Source organism: Periplaneta americana, chromosome 1, assembly GCF_040183065.1.
Source record: "Periplaneta americana isolate PAMFEO1 chromosome 1, P.americana_PAMFEO1_priV1, whole genome shotgun sequence".
In the NCBI taxonomy this organism is placed as follows: domain Eukaryota; kingdom Metazoa; phylum Arthropoda; class Insecta; order Blattodea; family Blattidae; genus Periplaneta; species Periplaneta americana.
Window position 1 is genome coordinate 77,959,458 of NC_091117.1, and position 27,422 is coordinate 77,986,879.

At 36.1% G+C, this 27,422-nt stretch overlaps 1 protein-coding gene across 4 annotated transcripts in view; it reads right to left on the minus strand.

The window, feature by feature from the left end:
* LOC138696988 (uncharacterized) overlaps nt 1-27,422 on the minus strand; it is an 87,382-nt gene that overhangs the window by 34,630 nt on the left and 25,330 nt on the right. For all 4 annotated transcript variants that reach the window (XM_069822574.1, XM_069822590.1, XM_069822564.1 and 1 more), the window contains exons 11-13: nt 22,589-22,689; nt 14,576-15,660; nt 8,524-8,612 (exon numbers count right to left, since the gene is read on the minus strand). In XM_069822574.1, coding sequence (XP_069678675.1) covers nt 8,524-8,612; nt 14,576-15,660; nt 22,589-22,689 — 1,275 coding nt within the window. The remainder of the gene's footprint in view (nt 1-8,523; nt 8,613-14,575; nt 15,661-22,588; nt 22,690-27,422) is intronic.

The window sequence follows — 27,422 nt, forward strand, 5'->3', positions numbered from 1 at the left end:
TAAAAGAAATGGAAGGAAACTTGAGAGTAGTGTGTATCGCTTCAGACAAATAGAAAAATCTACATGAATGCCATAGGCCTACTTAATCGTTTCCCTTTCAAAACAAACAAATTTGATAATGCAAAGTTTGTATACCATGCCATGCCATATTTTATGAAATGAGTGAAAGGTAAAGTAAATGGAGAATACTAGTAGAATTAAATTTATAAGAAACAAAACAACCCAACAAGAAACTAGCAGTGTCCTATTTTGCCAAATGTAAGTACCATTTCAGTAAATGTTACGATCACATCCAAATCCACAGAATGATAATGTTAACACTGGGCTATTGCAATATACAGTAAAAATCCCTTATATCCAGCAACTATGAGACAAAGCCAGTGCCAGACAACACATTTTGTCAGTTAACTGAAAAATAGTTTTCGTAATTTTTCAGAAACTCTACACCAGTGCCGCTCCTTTTCCCCCACCCCAAGAAGTATTTGGGCATGTGGGTTATGGGTGGACATTAAGGTTGGAAGACTGGGAGGTTATAAATGGTGACATCGTTGATAGTTATTGTAAGGAGCACTAGATAGCGGAGCAGGTGTGAGGATAAAACTTCAGCTCATTGATGGCTCTTCTGTCTTATTTTCTATCTTTTCTTCTTTTTTCTTCCTCCACAGTCCTTCCTTCGAGATCTTCTTCAAGTGTCTCTTCTTTGTTTCTTCTCTATTACGTCCTGTAATTACGACATGTTATTAATGTATAACTCACCTTGTGTTGTTTCGATCCAGTGACATTGCTGTTGCGAGAATCCTGCCTTAACAATCTTGGACACCGAGGCATCTGACAGAACAGATTTTGAATACGCTAATTGTAGTAAGATTTGATGAAGAATGCATATGTGGTAGGCATACTAACTTTGAGGCCAGTTGTGGGGGAAGTGTACATTTGCACGAAAGTACTCCGACTTTAAAAGCTTAAACTAACTAAACCTAATCTGTCACATATCTGTATATGCAAGCTGTATAAGTGGAATTGATGTATTGCATAGCCATATTTTCTGAGTGATGATTTCTATCAAAGGTGGTAGGGGGAGGGGGAAGAGACATGGCGGAGCTATGTTTGGAGAGGAGCAAATTAGCATCAGTATGTTTAAACTCCATATGATTGATTATATAGGCAAGTAATAAAGGATAGTTATGTGGAAAGTATGTGTCGCTGTAATGTGAAACCACTACTATACTATATGTATGTCAAGCAATGTATATCAGCAAAAAAAAAAGTACAGTCTCCTTTGGTGTAGAATATCTGGAAAAATACCATAGTTTGATACTACCAACCACCACTTTCGTTATATCATATTGACTATGCACTAGATCTTATTGCAATAGAAAATAAACAGGACGAATGTAGTGAAGTACTCCGTCTTTCTGCCTTAGAAACATTACAAATCCGCTACCCACAAGACAAATGGCTGCATGTGTACACTGACGGCTCCCAAATAGAAAAACATGGGTCCACTGGAGCCGGAATTCATTGCCAACTGTTCTCTACCTATCTCACTCTAGGCAACAACCATACACCTTTTGATGGAGAAGTAAGAGCCATATATACTGCTGTGAAACAACTGTTGTGCAGATACTTCCCATTTCCAAACATTGTCCTCCTCAGTGACTCAAAAGCAGCGATATCTGCAATTGGAAACTACTTATTACAACCAGCTAATGGTGACATTCAACAATGTAGAGAAGACATCAAGAAACTAAATAAAATTGTACATCTGCAATGGATACCTTTTCACTATGGTATTCCCGGGAATGAAGCAGCAGACTTTCTGGCAAAGAAAGGAACAACTATCCCCTTTTCATATTCTAACATGCTGCCATTCCATAGAGCATCTACAAATATAAGAAGTCGAGTGAGACAATGTTTCCATAAGAGTTTGGAGGAACAAATTAAGGATAAACACTGGAAGGACGCACTAAACTCCCCTCTCCCCAAATGGCCCAGAAGAGAAGCTGTTGCGACGTTCTGCACAGCAGTAGGTCATGACTGTCTGGCTAATCACCTCTGCCGCCTGGTGTACTATCCAGCCCCCATTGCATGCTCTTTGGATGTTCAGACAACATGGACTCAAGCCACATTAAGACTTGTCCAGCACTTTCATCTGTCAGTTTTGTGGATAGATACTGGGAGGCCAGAGAAAGAATGCAGCAGTGCTGACATCCTCTCCTTCGTAGTTTAACTTGCACATTGTTCACTTTATTTTGTTTTCTATCTTTCATTTTAGTTTTTATCACCATTGTATGGCCAATGACTCCAGTCAAGTGCCACTGCACTGAATAGAAAAAAAACTAGTTTTATAGGTTATTTAAAGATATTGGCGCCTATGTGCTTTCCACGTAAAAATTTAACAATCATTTGCTTGAGGATTTTAAATTGAATTATAAAATTCAAGCTTTATTTTGAGTAGTCAATACTGTTAGTCTGTATGTAAAACATACTAAAAATGCTGTACCCTAAAACAATATTAAATGAAGGCCATATGACAATGACAGCAGGGTAGTCAAAATCGCAACTATGACAAATTATTGACAATGATGATGATGTAGCACGTGATGATTTAATTTTTTTTTTTACATTTTATCTTTCAGTAATTTCTGTTTGAGCGTGAGATCATTTCACTTATGTTTCACAGAATCCATTGTGCTGTAACAGATGCATTCATATTGCTACTCTCACTACAGTAACTGATGTATCGCATTACTGTCAGCCTGCTTGTAACTGCTGTGAAGACCATCTATGATGCTATCACAAGACAATGAAAATTTCACCGAAATGATAGCATGTCTAAAACTACAGTATATGCGTCATTTTAATTTTAATTTTTCTTATTAAAAAATGTAATTATTTTGGTACTGAATATGAGGAATTCCATGGTATCTATAATTGTTAAATTATAGATAGATTTTTATTGAAAACAATCAGACTAACAATTTTGGTAAACCACAAGATCCTGAATTTTGAAAAATAGAATATTCTGAATAAGAAATATAATACAATATTATAATCTATCATTATCATCATCATCATCATTGGCATTACGGCCCATATAGTTTAGCCTTAGCCTCCCTCAGAACATCCGACCAATCACTCCTGTCTAATGCTCGTGTTCTCCATCTTCTAATTCCAACTTTTGTTAGGTCAGCCTGAACATCAACCAGCCATCTCAATTTAGGTCGTCCGACTTTCCTTCTTCCTACTGGCAATGCATCTAGTAGAGCTTTGGGTGTGCGATTGTTCTCCATCCTGGCTACGTGTCCCAGCCACTCTAACCTTCTGAGTTTTATGTCAACAACAATGTTGTTATCTTTATATAATTCATATAACTCAGCATTTGTTTTGATTCGCCAAAACCCTTGCTCATAAGTAGGCCCAAAGATTTTCCGTAATACTTTCCTTTCCCAGGCATTTAAGATCTTTATTGCCCTTTCAGGTAAAGTCCAGGTTTCACTTCCATATACTACTATTGGTTTAATAATAGTTTTATATATTCTTATTTTAGCTTTTCTTGAGATACATCTGGACTTCATAGTTTTATTCAATGCCTAAAGACCTCGATTCCCAGCTGCAATCTTCTCTTTTGTATCAGTCATAACATCATTATTGTCTTTCACCGTGGAACCCAGATACTTAAAACAGGAAACTCTATCAAAATTTGTATCATTTAAATTAATCATTAGTATTGTCATTATTCATATTATACATGTATTTAGTTTTATCATTGTTAATTTCCAGACCGGCTTTGATTGCTTCAGCTTCTATTTGTTTGAGTATTTCATCCATTGTACTTACATTGCGTGATAAGATAACAATATCGTCCGCATATGCCATATATTGTGCCGTTCTATTGATGATTGTACCTCTTGGGTTTATTATAATCTATATTTACTTACTTACTGGTTTTTAAGGAACCCGGAGGTTCATTGCCGCCCTCACATAAGCCCGCCATTGGTCCCTATCCTGAGCAAGATTAATCCAGTCACTACCATCATATCCTACCTCCCTCAAATCCATTTTAATATTATCTTCCCATCTACGTCTTGGCCTCCCTAAAGGTCTTTTTCCCTCTGGCCTCCCAACTCAGTGGCGGCTGATTGACTGAGGCAAGTGAGGCCAGGCCTCAGTCACTTGGCTTAACTGAAATCAAATTTTGTGCTTTATATAATGTATTACTTATTTGAATGAAGCATATAGCGCTGTAGAAGCATTTGAAAACTTTGTGATGTATATAGACCTGTTTTGCAGTAAAATTTACTCCTGAGGCCAGAATCGCTCGTGCCGGGTCTGGTTGTGGTGTATATAGACCTGTTTTGCAGTAAAATTTGTTCCTGAGGCCAGAATCGTTCGTGTCGGGTCTGTCTTCTGAATTTCCTGTATTTTCGCGGGGTTTGAGTTTGCGCTTAAAACGTTGTAGCCGAGGCACAATTTGTCTGGCCTCGTGGCCTGGTCAGGTTTCACTCCTCACATCCATGGACTGTCCTCAAGGGTAGAGTGGGGTGGGAATAGCAATGGTGACTAGTCTTCCTAAATAGGTCATAAATAACACAAATTCCAGCTCTTTGGCAGGCAGAGACCCACACTATTCCCTCCCCTTATGTCTCAGTTCATGACTTAAGCGAGGATGTTGTACTATTGTACTTCGTAGTACACTAGTGAATCTGGCCCAATGTTGTTATGTATTTCGAGAAAATATAAACAGAAATAAATGCGAGAAATAATGCTGGTGTAGTTAATTCATTGTTAGAGTGTCCTTTTTTCAAGAAGAAATGATATTGAAAGAAAGGAAGTTTTAAATAAAGAGAGAGTCTACCGAGATACCTACGACATCGCTGACAATTTTTCTGACAGATAATCTTAAAACGCGAGTTTCTATTGCATCCTGGTATGGGCAACATATATGGTTAAGTGGTAATGTGGTGCAAAATAAACTTCTGTGTTGGCCTTGTTCGTTGCTCTCAAGGGAAAAAAATAAAAAGAACAGAAAGGAGGGGATTTTCAACACATAATGTGGGTTGCTTCATCACACTGAAACAATCACTGAAACTCACAGCATAACAGCTTATTTGGTGAGTGACATTATTTTTCATCAATAGTAGGCTAATAATAATAGACTAATAATAATAATACTAATAATAATAATACAGTAATCATGATATTAATAATATAACAATAATTAATATCATAAATAAACATTTCCTATCGGAGGCACTTAAACTAGTTGCATCTGGCCTCACCGAGGATTTCGATCACCGGCCGCTACTGTCCCAACTAACACTCTATATGCATTTCTGGATTCGCCTATACGTGCTACATGCCCTGCCCATCTCAAACATCTGGATTTAATGTTCCTAATTATGTCAGGTGAAGAATACAATGCGTGCAGTTCTGTGTTGTGTAACTTTCTCCATTCTACTGTAACTTCATCCCTCTTAGCCCCAAATATTTTCCTAAGAATCTTATTCTCAAACACCCGTAGTCTCTATTCCTCTCTCAAAGTGAGAGTCCAAGTTTCACAACCATACAGAACAACCAGTAATATAACTGTTTTATAAATTCTAACTTTCAGATTTTTCGACAGCAGACTGGATGATAAAAGTTTCTCAACCGAATAATAACAGGCATTTCCCATTATTATAATCTATACTAATAATAAATCTGTAGCCGAAGTTTTTCTGGTAATTTTCGATTTTCTAAAAATAATTGGTCCTAACATATATAATTAACCACCCTGAAACCGAAAATCGCTTTTTTGAAATTTTTGTTTGTATGTCTGTCTGTCTGTCTGGATGTTTGTTACCTTTTCAAGCGATAATGGCTGAACGGATTTCGATGAAAATTGGAATATAAATTAAGTTCGTTGTAACTTAGATTATAGGCTATATGGCATTCAAAATATTTTATTTAAAAGGGGGGTTATAAGGGGGCATGAATTAAATAAACCGAAATATCTCGCTTATTATTGATTCTTGTGAAAAATGTTACATAACAAAAGTTTCTTTAAAAACGATTTCCGATAAGTTTTATTCCAAGCAAAATTTTGATAAGACTGATATTTATGGATATACAAGAGTTTTAAAATAACAATACAATACATTTCCACTGCCACCTCAGATTATAGCGTCATTGTACAAAATATAAAATTTATAAGTAGGAAGTAAAACAGGTTTATTCATTCATTCTATGGCAGTGGCACATAGGAGATCGTGAATTCTTACATTTTCGAAAGAAAGAAATATAATTACATATAGTAGATTGTATTAGCCTATTTGCTGTATAACTATTTACTTTATTTAACAGTGCAAAAAACTGAAAATCGATGTCACATAGGAGTTATTGCAGGAACGACAGCGATGGCTATAATGAAATGAAAACAAATGACTCCGTCTATTTGAGGCGGCCTTGATGTTTATCAATATTAATATATTAATTTGTAGTTTCTCTAGATGGATGTAATGTCACATAATGACAACTGAGGTAAGATGAAAATAGATCTTTACGCACAGAAAATTTGATATTCTATCGAAATATTGTATAACTTGATTATTGCAACTTTATTTGATCCACATAAAATACTCTAATTTTATACACTTAAATTTCTTTTTGTTCACAGAACATAATAGTTTAGAGTTTTGTCGTAAAGATGAGTATTTTTACTTGACCAAAAATACAGCTGCTCACTGGAGCTGAGTTATTTTAAAAGGTGTCATGAAATGGTGTTCCTGCGCTCATAATTTACCCATATTCATTTCCTGTGTTTCTTAAAATAATATTTATGTAGGGTACCTCATTTTTTTATTTGCATAAACAATTTTATACAACCGAGCGAGTTGGCTCAGATGGTAGCGTTTGAGACACGCATTCAGGAAGTCCCGGGTTCGAACCCCGTGGCCGACCAATCTGACTGGGGTTTTTCATGGTTTCCCTTAGTCATAAAGGCAAATGCCGGATTGGAAAATACATGCTATGATTCATCACTGTCTCAATTACCAATACCAAAAACATTAATCACAGTCTATAGTCAGTTAAATGAACACAAGCCATCTACAACACACAATGGAAACAGGAACTCAACAAGAGTAAAAACGGCCACAGATGTTAAGGCGTAAATAAAATAAACTTAACAAAAAAATATGCACAGTATCTTCGTACACAATCAACTCTATTAATCTGGAGTGATTTATTAAAGGATGCATTCAAGACTAATTTAGAAAAATGTTAAACGAATTATCCTTGCACAAAAAAAAACGGATGTTCTCTGAACCAAATGACAATATTTTAATTATTTGCATGTAATAACAATTAAGAAACATGTTAAAGGAATTATCATTGCACTAAATGAGTGGTCTCTGGATCAAAATGATCGCATTTTAATTATTTAAATATAATTTAAGTGACATATTTAACGATTTATCCTCCTATCAAACACGAATTTTCCCTGGACCAGATGTCCTATTTTAATTATGTAATTACTTTATATTTATTTCTAACAAGTGCAGCGGAGCACACAAGTACGGCTAGTAGAAAGAATAAAATAGAAAATCAGCATTTGGATCAACATAATAAAATATTTAGTAAATATGTAAAACCTAAAAAGTAATTTATTTAATAATGTGCACATATATAAAACAAGAGACAATTTAAATCTAAAATAATATAACAAATCAAGAATTGAAATGAAGGTGATGATTCAAAATGCTTAAGGAGTCTTTGATGAGACATAAGATAATATTTTCCATAGTTTGGTGGTGAATTTCAAGAGATTTTAGTAGACTCCATGTAAATTTTGAAACACTGCCTCTACTGCCAAAAAGTAAACCCATGATTGCCCAGTTATAGAGGGATATACCGTAACAGTTGCTTAAGTCAGGAATGTATGGTTCATAAATTCTTCATTTTTTTCCAAATCAACTTCCTTAGCCTGGTCAATATTTTTTTCGAAACAAACTGTGGGATCTAAAACAACAGAATCTCTTGTGATTGATGGCTATAATGTCAACTCTTCTGATAGATCTAGTCTAAGAGATGTAATGTATTTCTACATGTACTTGTCATTTCTGATCTTGCAAAGCAGATGCCAATGCTGAACACAGTATATGGTGGTGAGTGTTTTTCATCAGTTCTCTTTTATGGCAGTAGCCTAACAAGTGGCCAAGAATTTCAATCTCACCACAATCAGAATGACCATGGACTGCTTGAACCGCTGTGATGGTGCAAGACTTTTCAGTGCGTTTGTCCATTCCGAAATTGATAATCCTCTTCTGTTGTTGACCCAAATGTTGGCTTTAAGATGATCTACGAAAATTTCAACACCTTTGCCTCGTAAAGTATGTGTTGACCATGTGTGAAAAGCATGCTCTCTTAACGTTTTTCTTATTTTTCATCCCGTCCATTGAAATAATATTCTTAGTGCTGGATACGAGGAATTTCACTGTCTAATAAATTACCAATACATCGTGAAATAATCTTCACACTTACCTGTCAACTGTAAACTCTGCTTTGGAAGAAATGGCTTTTAGAAGATGGACAATCCCAAAAATAACTCCATTGAAGTGTACTGTCAATCTCTGAAATACAAAGAACAATGATATTTAGTGTCAGATATTTTAATTTTTATTCTGAGGGCCTATTCATTAGACTAGCCCAAAATACAAAAGACATCTTGCAGAATAGTGATGAAAATTTTCCCCTCACTAAGCACATTTTCAAGCTTATTGACTTTGCTTAGTCTTATAACAGAACTGACATAATTCATCTACCTTTTATCTTGATAGGTAGATGAATTACTTACTACCAGGGTTGCCAGACGTTCTGAATTTCCCAGGATTGTTCTGCGTCCTGGGTTGAGTTATATTTGTCCCAGAATGACAAAAAGATTGAAAAATACAATTTTACTCATTTATATAAATATATTATTATGATGTACCGAAGTACATATGATATTTCCATGCAGATATTCTGCGTCATCATACGATGAAAGAGTAATGGAACGGAGAAAAATTCTCTCCGGCGCCGGGATTTGAACCCGCGTTTTCAGCTCTACGTGCTGACGCTTTATCCACTAAGCCACACCGGATTCTACCCCGGCATCGGAAGAATCGTCTCAGATTAAGCTCCAACTCTTGGGTTCCCTCTGGTGGCCGCCCTCTGCACTACGTCATAGATGGCTTAGTGGATAAAGCGTCAGCACGTAGTGCTGAAAACCCGGGTTCAAATCCCGGCGCCGGAGAGAATTTTTCTCCGTTCCATTACTCTTTCATCATTTATATAAAGTTATTTTTCAAATTACTTATTAATTTTTTCAAGACTCTGTCCCGCCTAAGTTCAACGTAGTCGTTAATGCCGTCTGGCACCTCCTATCGGGTTGTACTGAAATAAAAATGATAATACTATAATATATGTATTAAGTGCTTAGTCTTATAACAGAACTGATATAATTCGTCTACCTTTTATCTTGATAGGTAGATGAGTTATTTACTACCAGGGTTGCCAGACGTTCTGAATTTCCCAGGATTGTTCTGCGTCCTGGGTTGAGTTATATTTGTCCCAGAATGACAAAAAGATTGAAAAATACAATTTTACTCATTTATATAAAGTTATTTTTCAAATTACTTATTAATTTTTTCAAGACTCTGTCCTGCCTAAGTTCAACGTAGTCGTTAATGCTGTCTGGCACCTCCTATCGGGTTGTATTGAAATAAAAATGATAATACTATAATATATGTATTAAGTATTATGCAGTATCTCTATTCTTTAGTGACTTTGGAAGTTGATTTATTATTGATAGGATTTAAACAATGTAACATGCATTTTTTTCTGTGTACATCAGGCTGTAATATGACAATATTTTTCCAAACTTTATCAATAATTCAAAGAAAATTTCATAATCTAACAGAAATGTAACTTTCTTACAAATGGCTTTTAAGGAACCCACAGGTTCATTGCCATCCTCACATAAGCCTGCCATCGGTTCCTAACCTGTGCAAGATTAATCCACTCTCTATCACCATATCCCACCTCCCTCAAATCCATTTTAATATTATCTTCCCATCTACGTCTTGGCCTCATCAAAGGTCTTTTTCCCTCCGGTTTCCCAATTAATACTCTATATGCATTTCTGGATTCGCCCATACGTGCTACATGCCCTGGCCATCTCAAACGTCTGGATTTAATGTTCCTAATTATGACAGGTGAAGAATACAATGCGTGCAGTTCTGCATTGTGTAACTTTCTCCATTCTTTTGTAACTTCATCCCTCTTAGCCCCAAATATTTTCCTAAGAAACTTATTCTCAAACACCCTTAATCTCTGTTCCTCTCTCAAAGTGAGAGTCCAAGTTTCACAACCATACAGAACTGGTAATATAACTGTTTTATAAATGAAGAGTCCACTGCAAGAATGATGGATGTCATATGGAATACATTTTTCAGGAGAAGCAATTGAAAGTTTGAAATGCTTAGCGCTCAAAGCTTAACTGTGATTTTCCGATCATTACTGGACAATGACTATAAGTGTTAATGCCATGTAACTCTCTATGTACATTCTATATGTCTTAAGCTATACATTAACAGTCTTGGTTCATTTTCGACAAGAAAGTGACATCCATTATTCTTGCAGTGGACTCTTCAAATTCTAACAGAAATGTAACAAAATTAAAAATTTAGGCCCTATATAATTAGTTGAAATACTGGTACATGAAACGAATAAAATCAGTTGTAATTACGAATTGAATTAATTCAAATGTGTAGTTACGCTAAGGTACACAGTATTTTCATCTATCCTTGATTCCTGACGAGAGAATCTGGCAACCCTGCTTCCTACTCAAATAATAGCTACCATTTTCACAATACATATTTTTTGTATTAAACAATCACACGAAAATTGTGCACGAGCAATTCAAAATCAATCAGGATTTAAACATAAAAATTTGAAATGAAAACTAACTATATGAAACAACTGTCAAAGACAATCATACACCACATACAATACAACATAGGACTAGCACTTGCTATGAGTGACTGAAACTGAGCTGTGAAAGCATAGTAAAAAATAAAAGGGGCAGTACACAGATACAACGAATATGGGAAATCACATATCATATTAATGATTCCCTCAGCCAATAATATTATTTTAAAATAATAAGTACTGTATACATCAGCTCAACGTGGAGCAAAAATATTACTGTGACAATTTAAATTAGATTAGTAAAGTTCTCATAGAATTATATTCTTTAAGCACTTGCTTCATAATCAGTATAAATGTTATGGTAAAGCAAACATTAACAATGGCGCTTGTTTTGGAGACATCATAGGTTAGAAGACTTACAGTTTAAATTTGATAAGCTAGTGAGTGGCTGATGAGGATACTGGAAGAGCAGTACATATTGTGCAGTTGTCAAGGTGGTAAGCAAAAGGACAAATAAAGCAACAATTTGATCAGGTGGAAAATTTTCCGGAAACATAGAGGAAAATTTTCCATTTCCTCACATCACTACACACGGACAATGTCAATCTCAATTGAGACCAGTGGCGGTTCCTCGGGGGAGAGAAGGGAGGAACGTCCTCCTTACATTTTTCTTCTTCTGAAAGTAAATACCAAATAAAATATGTGCCTTAAAATTCGAGGAAGATTCGATAATTTTTAAGTTCACAGCTATAAGTAAACCTTGGTTGATCGAGTTTTAAACGACGCGCGCTCATGCTGTAGAAAACTGTGAGAAAGATGCGAGATAGTTTGTGTGGAGGAAAGCCAATTCTTTCCTCCTTTACTGCAGTTAACACAAATAGACAACAGTGCACTAGCGGCCAGAGAAAGAAGCAGAGTTTTAAAGCAAGTAAATGAACGGAGAGGGAGGAGATCCTCCTCTGAATCAGCGCATGGGCAGGAAATAGAAACCGACTGGTCGTGCAGCAAGCTCGCTATCGCTGCTATCTAACGATTTTGCATTCAACCAGACTAACACATCTTGGAGGAGGCACAATAAAAAACAGTTTTAACGCAAAGTTATAAGACACCATATAAACTTTTTTAAAATTGTAAATGAAAATATATTCCATGTTGAATCTTTCGTACACTACTTTTAACACTTAAATATAAATAATTGATTAAATGGCGATCTTACTAGTGTTAATTATGTAAGCCTGTGCGGCTTACAGCTGTTTCGGTGCTACTTGACACCATCCTCAGAGCCTTCTGTGTCTTGGCATCATCTCAACTTCACTGATTCTCAACCGAAAATATATTATTCATTGCATTTTATATGTATAGGGTACTATTCATGATTTGAAACTTTAGAGGATATTTGAAAGTTAAAGTCTGGTTTGTATAAAACAAAGAGGAAGCAGTTCTACGTTAGTATCATAGATAATTTTGGCCACTGAAATTCACTTCCATTCATTGTCTACTAGACAGGACAACATCCAAGTTGTGAGTTTTGTACAAATATATTTTAAATTGAAAGTACTCCAAACTACAATATTTTTAACATAAAAAATTAATCAGCCAAGGGCAGCTTTGAAAAATAATGGTAGTATGACTTTACAAGAACTGACATTCTTCAAAAGCATGTGATACTGAACATGTAAAATGTACATGTGGCAACACAGACCACGTGGGTGGGTACAGTGTTCTCGCTTTCCTAACAGATTATTTTCCATTCCCACTTCCGTAAAACAGTTCTGGTTACGTGTTAGTAGCTGGTCTCTTCCAACACGTGTGATGCTGTAGTGTACACGAAAATGCTGCGAGTTGTGAATTTCCTTGTAACGGTTAATTTGTGTAATTATTCAACAATGAATGGAAGTGAAAACATATTATATTTTGGAAAATTATTTAGGAAACTCAGTTTACAAGAATAGATTATTGCTATACAAAAGGGAAGCCAACCCGAACACTATCTGATCTTACATGTATGCATGTAGGCTAATTTGTAGCATGCTTCATTCAAGAAGGTGTCATTTTGTGCAGTTAATTTCTTTCCTCCTCTTAAGAAATGTGCGGGAGCCGCCACTGATTGAGACATTAGTGCAAAGACTATTTGTCTGCAAAGCAGATAACCTAGTGAGGCAGAAGCAAATGGTAAATAAATTATGTCAACAGCCTCTTTATCCAGGACATGTTATTGTTGTTTTCTAATGCCAGATGTTTGGCAATGAAGTCATTTGACCTCTTGCATTCCAATATTTTTCAAAGATATTATGCATACTTTCCATCTGATAGAAGCCATGTTACACTTTTACTATAGAAATAAATACATTCTTCATAAAAATTACGTACTCAAAGATTAATAAAATCTCATCAGCATCTTCAGTGCTCTGCTCTAAATATAAGATTTTCAAGTTGAGGATTTTAATTACTGTATTTTCTCGAATACCCACACCTTCAAATAAGCCGTGCACCCCACTTTTGAAAGGTGAGGGGGGAAAAATAAAAATAAATAAAAAATTAAAACAAACACATATTAGCTACAAAAGTTAAACTTCCAACAAATAATGTATTCACAACAAATTAAAAGCAATTAAACACAAATACAGTTGAGTTAACAATAAATAAATTTTATCCTGGAACAGGATACATATCAAACCCACCCTATGCACTGCACACATGTCAATTGTATTGTTTGATTGGTTTTTACATGATATTCTGCAACACTAATATTATGCATCACAATTTCCATGTTCCTCCATATCTCTGACAATTTTAAGATATTCGCTGCAAGTAAAGGATTGCAATCTCATGTCTTTAGTGGTCCTCATTTTCAGAACTGAAACTATAAGATGCTCAAACTAAACATTTATCACACGTGAACTTGATTCTGACACATGTACTGCTAATCCAAATGCCATTTAACAATGCTAACAACTTTTCAGTTGTGTGGGAAGATGGCATGTATTACCATCTTAAAATTGTGCGGGAGGAAACTTAGGCAGTGTTGCCAACTTCATTTCGAATAAGCCGCGCACTCGTATTTTTCACTTATATATTTCTGAAAAAAATGTGTAGAATATTCGAGAGAATATGGTATCTTTAAAAATCCATTGCCTTGGCCAAGTTTGACCCAGTGAACTTAGATCTAATGATAGTCATGGTAACATGTGATTATTGAGTTGGTTTTCATGATGATACATGCATTAACACTTTAATAATTGAAGAGGTGAGAATGATATAGTCCTAAGCCACACAGACGAAAATTTTACAGTAGAGCGTATTAAAGGTTTAGGGTCTAATGCTGTTAGGTGTGTTATCATAATTTATTCAGCATATACTTACGTCATTTGTTGAGTAATTTTTATAATATTTTAAAAGTAGCTTTCTCATAAGTGTAAGAAATGAACTCGCAAAAACAAAACATTTTTGTTAAAAGTCTGGCTTTGGACTACCTCATTCTCGCCCCTTCATTTGTTTAAACAAACTAATTAAAATTTTTTTAATGTTCAAAGCTGAGATACGGCAAATTAAAGAGAATTTAAGAATAAATTATGAAAATCCCAACAACAATTAATAATTTTATGGCTTTCTAGGTAACACTCACATGTGTACATATCAACTGCATGAGAAAACACAAGGTTTTCACCAGGTTAGCTGTTTGTTTCGCATGCAGTCCCTCTTCCAATTTTAATAGTTGTTTTTTCTTTTCTGCAAGTAGAGGTTTCTTTTTCGAGAGGTGAAGTTTCTTTATACGATTTTTTAAAATGTCAATTTTATTTTCTTGACATGCCAAAACTACTGGATGAATGAATCTCTGTTGGTGAGAAGCTCTTGACATTGAGAATGTCTTCATGTCGATCCAATATCGCCTCATTTCTTTCTTAACATTCTTTCCTTCAGCTTCGTCTTCAACTGAAGTTTGAGCCAAAGTCTGATGTGATTTCTTTAGCTTCTTATGCTTTATAATGCTCTTCTCGACTGGAAAAGGTTTCTTAAACAAATTATCATCACTAGAAGCAGAATCTTTACTAGTACCAGGCTGAGCAAGTCTATTATTTTCATCTGCATCTCCTTTCCTTACTGATGTTTCAGGGGCTACGTATGCACAGGCTGATGTGCCTTCTTTGCTTGAATTATAAAGGGATTTTTTTGTACAGTTATCCAGCTTATATTCTGTATTTTGTTTCTTAACTTTCTCTTGTAAATTCATTATTCTAGATTGAATAATTGAACTAGCTTCTGCAGATGATGGTCCTGAAGGTGTCTTAAGTTGTTGCTTTGCTTTATCATTGCTTTGAATAGAATTTTTAATCTTTTCCATATACTTTTTGTATAATAATGAGTCTCGAGTAACTTCACGTGAGCTATTATAATCCTGCTGGTTAAAAATGTTAGTAACAACAGGTTTCTGTTCAGCATTACAAAGATCTGCAGGTTCCTTCTCAGCTTCCACCACAGATTTTTTAAGTTTTGCTTCCCTCATACATTTTCTAGCACGACAAATGGCTCGATCAGCAATACATCTCTTTGCTATCTTCTCCTTCAGGTCTTTTGATATTTTCACACATTTTGGTTGAGATATATATGATCTTTCCTCTATTACTGGTGGAGTTCTATTGTTATCTGTTTGTGGTGGCAACTGAGGTTTTATCAGTCTTCTTGGGGTGAAATTCGCAAGACTTATTATCCCTGAGAAAGAAAGAGAAAACAAAAAAATTACACATATTTTAATACTTGCAGGAAATCAGAGCTACAGTCAATAACCCTGACTTCAGAACCTGATTCTAACTCTCCATTGTTATGACTTCATAGTTCTGCTTTAATTCATACTTCACCCCACTGAAAGCTGAAATTTATTAAGAAGCAACAATTTGTTTTGTTATAACAGCTACTTAAAAAAAAAAATCAAACATTTTACTTCATACAAATCTGGCTTTCAAATCCCTGTAAAGCAGACTTGAATAATTCAAAGGGAAAAATTGTTCCAGGACTGGGCATCGAACCTGGGATCTTTGGCTGAGTGTGCCAATACTCTACTGACTGAGCTACCCAGGAACACGTTACTGTTCGTTAACAGAAAACCATGAATTTAAGCCACACAGAAAGTGTGCACTCAATGTTGGGTCTCTGACATCTTGTCAACCCACTTGAGGTATGTGGATAAAAAAGGGAATAATTGTCCCGAGATCTGGTAGAGTTTCTGGGTAGCTCAGTCGGTAGAGTGTTGGCGCGCTCAGCCAAAGGTTCCGGGTTCGATACTTGGCCCGGAACAATTTTTCTCTTAAAATTATTCATTTTACTTCATACTTCGGCAAGTTTTACAACCTTACTTTCTTCACTTTTCATCACTGTGAATACATAATGATACTGAAATTTAAATCATTGTTGTTTCAATAGTCTGTTAATGATGGATGAGTCGATTTCTTGTTAATGCTATACAGAGTGTCCTGTTATTGTGTACCTTAAACATGTGCATCGAGTTATAATTACGAAAACAAACAAAAAATGTCGTATGAACTAATTGTCTGTAAGATTCAGAGAGATAAGATAGAAAGAAGGGTCAATGAAACATGTTCGTGAGCATATAAAAATTTACTGCCACAGTTGTTTTATCACAGCAGGTCTTCACAAAATGTCCACCATTTACAACTGGAGCACAGGTATGTCATCTATGCCATAAACTCTTCGATTTTGGAGGAAGAGACGAGAGTATTTTAAAAAATGAAAAGTTGAGATTCTGAATAGTAGCTATTCTCATAAGTTTCCAACACCTCGTGCACTTTGACCTTCATTTGTCACGACCACGCAAAGGAATTGCAGGTGCTATGTCCTTGAATTTCAACATTTTGGATGACACAGTAGATAAAATTTATACTTCTTGTAAGGTTCAAAGGAATTCTTCGAGATACAGTAAAACTTCATTGATATGTTTTTATAAGGAGTCTGAAGGGAAAAATGCAAAAGTGAGAAAAATGTATAACTGAAATGGAGTTTAGTAACATATAAAATAGCATCCACTTGTCTGTCATCCTCCCCAACCCCTCTATTGTCTACCTCTCAGCTGTTAAAGCAGTCTTTCTCACCTGACCCCAAATCTTTGAAAATAGCACATTTAAACTGTCAAAGCATTACTCCTCACTTCCAGGAATTCTCTTCTATTTTCACTAATATAGATGTCCAATGTATTCTTGTTAGCGAGACGTGGCTAAAACCCTCGTTGTCTTCCTCACTCGTTCACTTAAACGGCTATACGTTATGTAGAAATGACAGATTATACAAACGAGGGGGTGGAGTTTGCGCATATATTAGGAATGATCTGCACCCTAAAATTATTCTAAAATCACAAGGCGATGCATTACGACCCGAATATTTGTTCGTAGAAATACAAGCAAGTCTTCATAAATGTCTCTTAGCAGTTATTTATAAGCCTCCCAAAGCTGGACATTTATCCGATTTAGAAAGCCCGTTAGCCGATCTTTTACCGCAATATGAACATATCTTACTTATGGGGGATTTCAATATTAATCTTCTGGCTGTCAGATCAAATGGGACTAATCAACTGCGTAATTTGTTCGAAACTTTCAATCTAACAATTCTTCCACTCAATCCTACCCACCACACACCTACTTCTGATACTTTAATTGACCTAATCATTACGAATAATTCTGATAGAATTCTAACCTCAGGACAGTTACCAGTTCCGGGAATATCTGGTCATGATCTTATTTTTGCCGAGTACTCTCTTCAGTGCCCAAAAAATGCAGCTAAGGTAATTACTTACAGAGATCTAAAAGGCATTGACAACGACCAACTAATTTCTGACGCCCTACAAATGCCATGGCATACTATTTTTAATTTAATTACAGTTGACGAAAAAGTTGCCACCTTTAATGACATGGTAATACAATTATTCGACAAACATGCACCTTTAAAGAAGAGACGTGTCACTCACCGACCTGCCCCATGGCTGAATGACAGTATTCGTAGTCTTATGACGTCACGTGACGCTGCTTTCCGGAAGTACAGACACAACAAATCTGCCGAAAACTTTAACAACTACAAAAAACTTAGAAACAAAACCACACAAAGCATTAGGAATGCTAAACGCCGTCACGCCCTGAGTCTCGTCGACCCGTCCATTCCCCCTCGGTGTCTTTGGAATAACTTACGTGATATGGGAGTAGGGAAGAAAGCATCAGAAGCTGAAGTTATAAACATACCGCTTGATAAACTCAATGAATACTTTACCTCACCTCCCACTATACGACCTGAAAAACAGTCAAAACGAAATACAATTAATACTCTCCTAGCTAATCCTCCACCTTCTCGCGAAAAATTTTTCTTCTCGCACATTACTGATTCTGAAGTAAGAAGGGCTCTTAAAAGCATTAAATCTAAAGCACAAGGCACTGATAACATAAGCATAGTCTTTATCAATAAGTTAGTCGATGTCGTGCTTCCCGTAATAACTCATATTTTCAATTCTTCAATTATCACGTCTGTTTATCCGCAACTCTGGAAAACAGCCTTGGTACGCCCACTTCCTAAAGTAAATTCACCTACTTCTGCAAAAGACTATAGGCCAATCTCCATTCTTCCCGTTTTATCTAAAGCTCTGGAACGCATCATTCATAAGCAGTTGTCAGACTACCTAATAGAATTTAATCTTTTAGACCCTTTACAATCAGGATTCAGAAATGGCCATAGCACTTCTACTGCTTTGTTGAATGTTACTGAGGACATACGCGCAGCCATGGATAAACGACAGGCTACTGTACTAGTTTTATTGGACTATAGCAAAGCCTTTGATTCTGTTGACTTCGATCTACTATTAACTAAACTACAAACGCTACACCTTTCTGATAGTGCTATCACCTGGATGTACTCCTACCTTACTGGCCGCCAGCAGCGTGTCATATCTAATAATCGTTTCTCATCCTGGCGTACTGTAGATACAGGAGTTCCTCAGGGATCAGTATTAGGCCCCTTGCTCTTCTCTATTTATATAAATGGAATTTCCAACTCATTTAAGCACTGCAGATATCAAATATATGCAGACGACGTTCAATTGTATATTTCAGCCCGTCCCGACGCACTAAACGATAGCATTAATAGTCTGAATGAAGATCTTGATTCCATCTCTTCCTGGTCTCAACAATTTGGGCTTAACCTAAACGCATGTAAATCACAGGCTATTCTGTTCGCGAACCGTAGATTAATTCCTGAAGTCAACGACCTGAATATTCCGCCTGTGAAACTGAATAAAACAATCATCCCGTTTAGCTCTACCGTCAAAAATCTCGGAGTACATTTCGAATCTAATCTCAATTGGGATATGCATATTAAATATACATGTAAGAAGGCATTCTCTATTCTCCATTCACTAAAAAGATTGTATCATTATCCATCTAAATTAAAACAGACGCTGGTACAGACACTCATTCTACCTCACTTCGATTATTGCGACGTTTTGTTCAGTGATCTCAGGATTGATTCCGCTCAGAAACTACAGCATGTTCATAACGCGTGCGTCCGCTTCATTTGTAATGTTCGATACTGTGATCATATCTCACCTTCTTTCAAGAAGTTATCATGGCTTAGGTTACATGAGAGGAGAAATCTGCACTCACTTTCTCTCTTATATCGAATTATGCACTCTTCATCCCCCTATTATTTATTCGCTCGATTTCATACTCTCTCTCGCTATCATAATATTAATACTCGATCACAACGCGATAACACGCTAGAAATTCCACTTCACGCATCGTCTCTGTATTCCTCATCCTTCACTGTTGCTACCTCTCGTCACTGGAACTCTCTGCCGCCTGAAGTCAAGGGCTGCCGAACATTGAATTCTTTCAAATCAAAGTTAGAAAATTATCTTATGACGAGTTGCCAAACTAACTTACTATTATGACAAGTGTTGTATTGCATGTTTCCACGTTTTCACATTTTTTTTAATGTTCTAATGATATTCAACTTATTTTATATTTTTGTTTTCATATTTTCCGATAATGTTATATCTCTAATGTGATAAGTTGAGCTATATATAATCTTAATTTTCCTTATTGTGTGTACTTAGAAATATTGTAATCACTGTATACTTTGTACTGCACTATTTTATTACTAATATTATTATTATTATTATGATTATTATTATTATTATCATCATCATCATCATCATCATCATCATCATTATTATTATTATTATTATTATTATTATTATTATTATTATTATTATTATGAATAATTGTCTTTTTTTGTATGCCTCATTTATTTTGACCTGCTTTTCACATATTATTATGCTTTTTTCTTTCTTTCTGTATGTTATATATTATGTCCGATTTCTTCTTATTTGTTGTTTATTTTTTATTATTATTATTATCTTATTCAATTTTGTGTGTAAAATTGTAGTGTAATTTGTAAATTTGTAGTGTTTTTGTAACGCAGTCTTTACTCCTGGTTGAGTGTTAGAGAAGGCCGTATGGCCTTAACTCTGCCAGGTTAAATAAATCATTATTATTATTATTATTATTATTATTATTATTATTATTTTTAATAACACATGATTATTTTACACAAAAAAAATAAAAAAAAAAAAAATCAGTTATTTTGGACTAACATGCCCTCAAACTGTAGTACGTGTTAAATAATTTATTTAGTTACACCATTATAAGTAACAAAACGTTTCACTGTTTCTGAAGCAGTAACAGCATCATTAAAGAACACAAGATTGTTGGAAGCTGTATCGTCATCTACTTCACTCTCATCTTCCTTGCACAACTCCTGCTGAATGCCTTCAACAGTTTCGAAGATTGCCATGGCTTCAGTGGTGATGACGTTTGTATCAACATCCATATTGTCATCAAATGAAGCTCATCTCCCAACTGCTCTCTCCCACTCACTACAAACAGGAACATCATCACTATCTTCATGATCATTTTCATCAGCATTGTAATCAGTCATCACTTACAACAGTGATACCAATCAGTCACCATCTTTCTGAGGGGTTGGTAAGCAAAGAACTGAAAGTGGCATTAATAGAAGAATAACTGGTTCCTGTTTTAAAATACACGGGGTATGAGGTACCGAATGTGACTTGTGAACTGACAAAAAGAAAAATTGGGAGAATGCAGTTCTGACAATTTACACAACACAGTGGTCACCTGAATTACTGCATGAAATGTAAACAAATCAAACAAGACAGATGTTAATACTACGAGGTTCATCTAGGAAGTAAGTTCCAATGGCCGATAAAGAAAACAAATGCTACGAGGTTCATCTAGGAAGTAAGTTCCAATGGCCGATAAAGAAAACAAAACTATCAATAAGTAAGAAATATTTATTGTACTAGTTACAGAGATTCACTGGCTACTTCTCAACATAGTCACCACTGTTATTGAGGCATTTATCATACCGGTGTACCAATGTTTGTATGCCCATGTCATAGGAGTCTCCCGCCAACGTCTGGAGCCATGAAGTCAATGCTGTTTGTACTCAGCATTGATGTGGAAACATTTTCCTGCCAGAAAGCGCTTCATAAGATGGAAGAGATGAAAGTCACTTGGTGTGAGCTCAGGGCTGTAGGGTGGAAGGTCGAAAATCTCCCATTCAAACTGAAGCAACAGATTCTGTGTGGCATTGGCTGTATGGGGTCGTGCATTGTCGTGCAAAAGCGTAATGCCTCTTGTCAGCATTCCATATTTCTTGTTCTGGATCGCCTTCCTCAGATTTCGCAATGTCTGACAATATCGCTCAGCATTAACAGTCTCCCCTCGCAGTAAAAACTCGCACATGAGGATACCACGTCGATCCCAGAAGACAGTGCACATGATTTTTTTGACAGAAATTGTCTGCTTGAATTTGGTCCTCACAGGTGAACCACTATGCCGCCAATGCATGAATTGTTGTTTTGTTTCTGGTGTGGCATGCGACACCCACCATGTTTCATCTGCAGTGACAACACTATCGAGAAACTTGTCACCTTCCTCTGCGTACCACTGGAGGAATGTCAATGCTGCGGCCAGACGTTTTGTTCTGTGTTCATCTGTCAGTTGCTTTGGCACTCATCTTGAACATACTTTCTGAAAACCAAGCCACCGGGAGACGATTTCGTGCAGCAGTGAGCGAGACATCTGGGGGAATTGTCCAGAGTTCCGAAATTGTGATGTGCCGGTTCTGCAAAATTGGTTGCCGCACATTTTCCATCAGTTCTGACATCACCAGGGATGGTCGGCCACTACAGTCTTCACTGTGTGCATTGGTTCGGCCTTCAGCGAATTGTCTGCACCATTGTCTGACATACTGTCGTTCATATACACTGCACAAATGGCGATGGATCTCTGCTGGAGATGCTTCTGAGCATGCAGAAATCAGATAACTGCACGAATCTCGCAGTTGGCGGGAGACAGTATCAGTGCAGCCATTTTCTCCTAGCGCTGTGCAATAATTACTGCTGTCACAAGACTGAAACTGCACTGCATTATTCCCACATACCCCCCTCTACTGCTACGCATTTACGTTCCTGTCCAACTAGTCATGCCATCTCTGACGTGATTGGAACTTACTTCCTGGATGAACCTCGTATTTTACATTTGTTGCAAATTTTTGCACTTACCTAATATATACTGTGCAGCAAATTTTGATACCATTGCCAGAGCTGCCAACAGACCCAGTGCTCTTCGTGTTTCCACTCCCTGTTCATTAGTGTACCACGGCCTGCAGCATAAAATAACATTGGAAATAAGTACTGACACTGCTGCATTGATTATATGGTATGTATGTTATCACATCTTCAGTAATCTTTTCTGAAGAATGACATACATGATTCCTCAAATACGAGAAGAATGATTAGAAGTCTATGTAATACACATATTTAAAAAAGAAGATAGGAGCAAGTGTAATAATTAGAAGTGAATTAGTCTGTTAAATACTAGAGTTGACGGCAATTTGGAAAGTGGTAGTCTGCTAGCATTTGCATCGAGAGAGACAGATAGAGGGGGCAAGGCAGCGTACAACATTGCCACATCGTACTTCATACGTACATGTGATGCAAATAGCGCAGGAGAGAATTTAAATTATGAAAAGACAATAATGACCTTAGCCGTTGATAACAAGAGCATGACATCAAACAAACCCTGTTTCCTTCACTAACAATATTCTTTGCATGGTTCTCAATCCCACACCACATGCTTCTGGAGTCGTTTCTTGCACGTTGGTAATGTTGCAGCCAGCATCAAGATGGTCGGCAGCCTTCTGCTCGTCAACATTTTTAAAATAATTATACACCTTAAACAATATTTTCTGCACCTGCCTGTGCAATACTTGTTTTTTTACAGTCTCTTATTCCATTTATTTATCTTACACACACACACACAGTAAATGTTAGTTTTACTTATTCAATGTATTGAAACACACGTGAACAAACGAACTTGGGAAGTACATGTTCCAGACTGAATCTGATTGGTTCTGCTGTACAAGCTTGTGACGTCACATGCCAGAAATGCTACGGCGCATATAGCAGCTGACCGCTTTCCAAACTGCCGTCTAGTCTAGTTACAAGACACCATATTTCTTGAATACCCCATGCTTTGAATAAGCTACGTACACCACTTTTGAAAGAAAGAATGAAAAAAATAAGTTCAGTTAACAATAAATAAATAAATTTTATTCTGCAACAGGACACATTTTCAATGCATCCTCTGTGCAAGCACTGCAAACATGTCAGTTGTCTTGTTTAATCAGGCGTTTACACGATATCCTATAACATTATCAACACACATCACTATTTCCATGTTCCTCCACATCTTTGATAATTTAAAGTGTAAGTAAAGGATCACAATCTCATATCTTTAGAGGCACTCATTTTCAGAATTGAAAATACTGGGTGACCCACGTAACTTTTTCACGTCCGATAGCATGTGAAATATTTCAGACATAAGCAAACCGACGATTAAAAGTTAAATTACATCGAAGGGGACATCTTATACACATAATGTATTTTTTATACATTAAATAATTTTCAAGATATTAGAGTCAACTTTCTTTTTTTAAATGGAAACCAACTATGTTTTGTATTACAAATGTTGCGTTAGCTCTGTCTAATAGGCAATATTGTAGGTCACTATAAGAAAGTACTTCTGTGATCCATACCATAACACCATCAGAGTTTCAAGTAGATCTGGTCTAATGAAGAAGTTTTATAATCCAAAATTCATATGTTCCAGGACGAAATTTTAAGTAATTAATTTTCTTAACTATGAACATAAAGTGGATTTCAGAACGATCAAGATTATGTTGCAAAAAGAGATCAATTTATGCTGACTGCCAACACAAATTTTCCCTTGACCCATAAGGAATTTGGTTTGAATAGAATTCGCCTACAGACAAGACATATTAAAAAAGGAACACTCATCAGTAAAGTCTCTGTGATGTTATGTCAGAACAGTTGTACTTTTTTTGTTGCAATTTTGTAGATGGGATGGGATGGGATGGGATGGGATGGGATGGGATGGGATGGGATGGGATGGGATGGGATGGGATGGGATGGGATGGGATGGGATGGGATGGGGAGGTTGTCACGTTTGGTTAGTCATAATGTTTTGTTTAGTTTTATGGTCTACTCAACATTATTTTACAAACTTATTTGTCTCAAGTTTGAAGTCCACGAAACAAGTTTAATAAATAGTTAAAAGACATGAAATGGGTGAATAGGTTTAAATTCTACACATTAATATGTACAATTTAATGGAGATTCGGAATATGTAAATTTTAATATAGGGTATCATTAAAAAAAAATAAAGTGTACTGTCACACCCTGTGTAATCGAATAACTAACTTTTTTGGAACACAGGTATCATATTGTATGATTTATCTCGCAACAGCTTTTATATAAACCTTTTTTTTTTTTTGTAAAACTAAAATTTAAGACATTATTAGCAATATTCCATACTTACTATTCACCCTGTATAAATAGTAAAACATCATTATACGTTTTTATGGGGATCTGAATGAAAAAAGGTGTGAGAAAAACGTATAAATGAAATGGCATTTAATTACATGTAAAATAGCATTAATAAATTAACAACATGTGATTACACTGGTAAACAAGATTTTGCTTATCATTGTTTTTTGATCATTACTTACAGATTTCGACACGCTGAACATGAATCCGTTAATGGTTTTGTCGTAGTGTCAATATTTTGGATTATATCAGGATATTTTATTTCTCAGAATACTGGTTTAGTAATATGTACATGTAAGTATTTATATTGATATCCACTAGGTGGCAACATGGCTCTGGCGTATAAATATCTGCTGGTGACGCTCAGTCACGATAGTAGGTTCGTTATCTTTGCAGTTGTATGTATCTTTGTGTTTAGTAGTTCTTTACACCATGTCTACAGGGCGGAAGTGCAAATTACAGGCAGACACTTTCTGCTGTGTATGTGGATATTACATTGGACCAAAGCAAGTTAAATACACCACTGTGCCTGGAACAAAGTTCTGTGAGGCATACAAGGCGTGGCCGTAGGTGACCTTGACAAGGCAGTTAATGCAACATCTGGAGCCGGATGACAAACCCAAACGATTGGAATTCGCCAATACAATGTTAGACCATCTCGGCACTGATCCTGACTTTAGAGGACCAATCGCTTGGCCCCCGAGATCTCCGGATTTGACACTGCTCGATTTCTTTCTCTGGAGCTACGTCAAAGATAAAGTGTACGCCACCCCAGTCAGAGACCTTCGTGATCTTCGGGAGCACATCATAGAGGCTATTGAGAGCATTCCAGGAGACATGCTCCAACGTGCTTGGCAAGAAGTCGTTCATCGCCTCGATATCGTCACAGTGACAGCTGGAGATCACGTAGAGATATGGTAATGTGCATATCGAAACTTGTTGAGTTTTCCTTTCATATAAACGTTACTATAGGTTTCTATCTTCAACCGTTTACCAGTCACATACAATTGAAATTAGGTACATTTCAGCGGTCCACCCTGTATATTTTCTAAGTCATTCTAGGTCATAGGAGTTAACTATTTTGCATTCCTGTATTGTATTTGTGTATTTACATGTCGCTCATGATTTATTGAAGTAGTGTTAATGACTGTCCTAGGTTTGAAACTGTTTTCATACAAAGTTACAAATAAATATCATTTACTGTGTTAATCAAATTTAAATTGCTTACAGCATACAAACTGTTGAAACTACAGAAAAACTGATGTGATATTCGTGATCAGCGGGTCAGAGTTATTGGTATAACCCTAAAAAATCAACATAAGCAAAACATTTACTGGAATTTTTATATGTTACAAATTAACTAATTTACTGCTTTAATCAAATATAAATTGCTTATATCATCCAAACCGTTGACACTATGAAAAAACTGATGTGATATTCGTGATCAGCGGGTCAGAGTTATTAATAAACCACTAAAAAATCAACATAAGCAGAAAGTTGATTAAAATTTGTTTACCAGTGTTATTTTACCAAAAAAAAAAAAAAAAAAAGTCAGTTACAAACACACTTCCTCTTCTTCCACTCATTGGAATTTGGACATGGATTCTCATTGTTTAAAATGTTCCATTTCTTCCTCTTTGCACATACTTCTCTTCCCTCTCTAAATTGATTCTCCCACTGGCGCATAACCGATTTACTGAAGCTAGCACGTGCGGAGATAAGAATGAGCAGCTTCGAATTTTCAGGAATTTCAAAGCCGGCCACATCTTAACAATGAACACATACTGTACCGTATTTATATGATTATAATACTCACCTTTTTTTTTTTGACAAAATGTCGGCTTGAAAACTGTGGTGTGTATTATATTTGCACTTGCACACTTGCACTCAGACTCGAACAAATTCAAATTAACGCTTCTTTTCTGTTACGAGATATGGTGGGAAACAAGTGAGAGAAACGACCACTCCGCATTCGTATTTTCTCGTCTTTTGCGCACTTTTCATTCGTAATTTCTTGTCCATTTTTGACAACAATCACTAATGGGACTAATATTTTTAACTATAAGAATGACTTAATAAGATTTTTCTTTATTGTGAGATTTTATGAATACCATACAACTCCCAACAATTGCGTGTCCTTAGTTAAACCAAAAGAATTTACCAATAATTACTGACGAAAGAGCAGCATGACGTTAGTCATTGTAAATCTGTATGTTTGTGTGGACGCGCACTCGAGTGTGTGTGTGTCTCTCCAGTTTTTACAGCAGACTAATGTTGCTTTCTGGTTCCTAGTTGCCATCTCCTTCTGTCCCAGCAGTCTCCATCCCTAAGATTTGTCTTTAACATGGTATTCCTGATTCCTTATTTCTTTTTTTCTAGGATTTTTAACAATTGCGACTTTTAACAGGTGTTGAGTTGCTAGCTCAATGACCAAACCTCTGATCTGGAGGACCAGAGTCTTCCTCTCAGACTGACCCTTCTCCTTCGA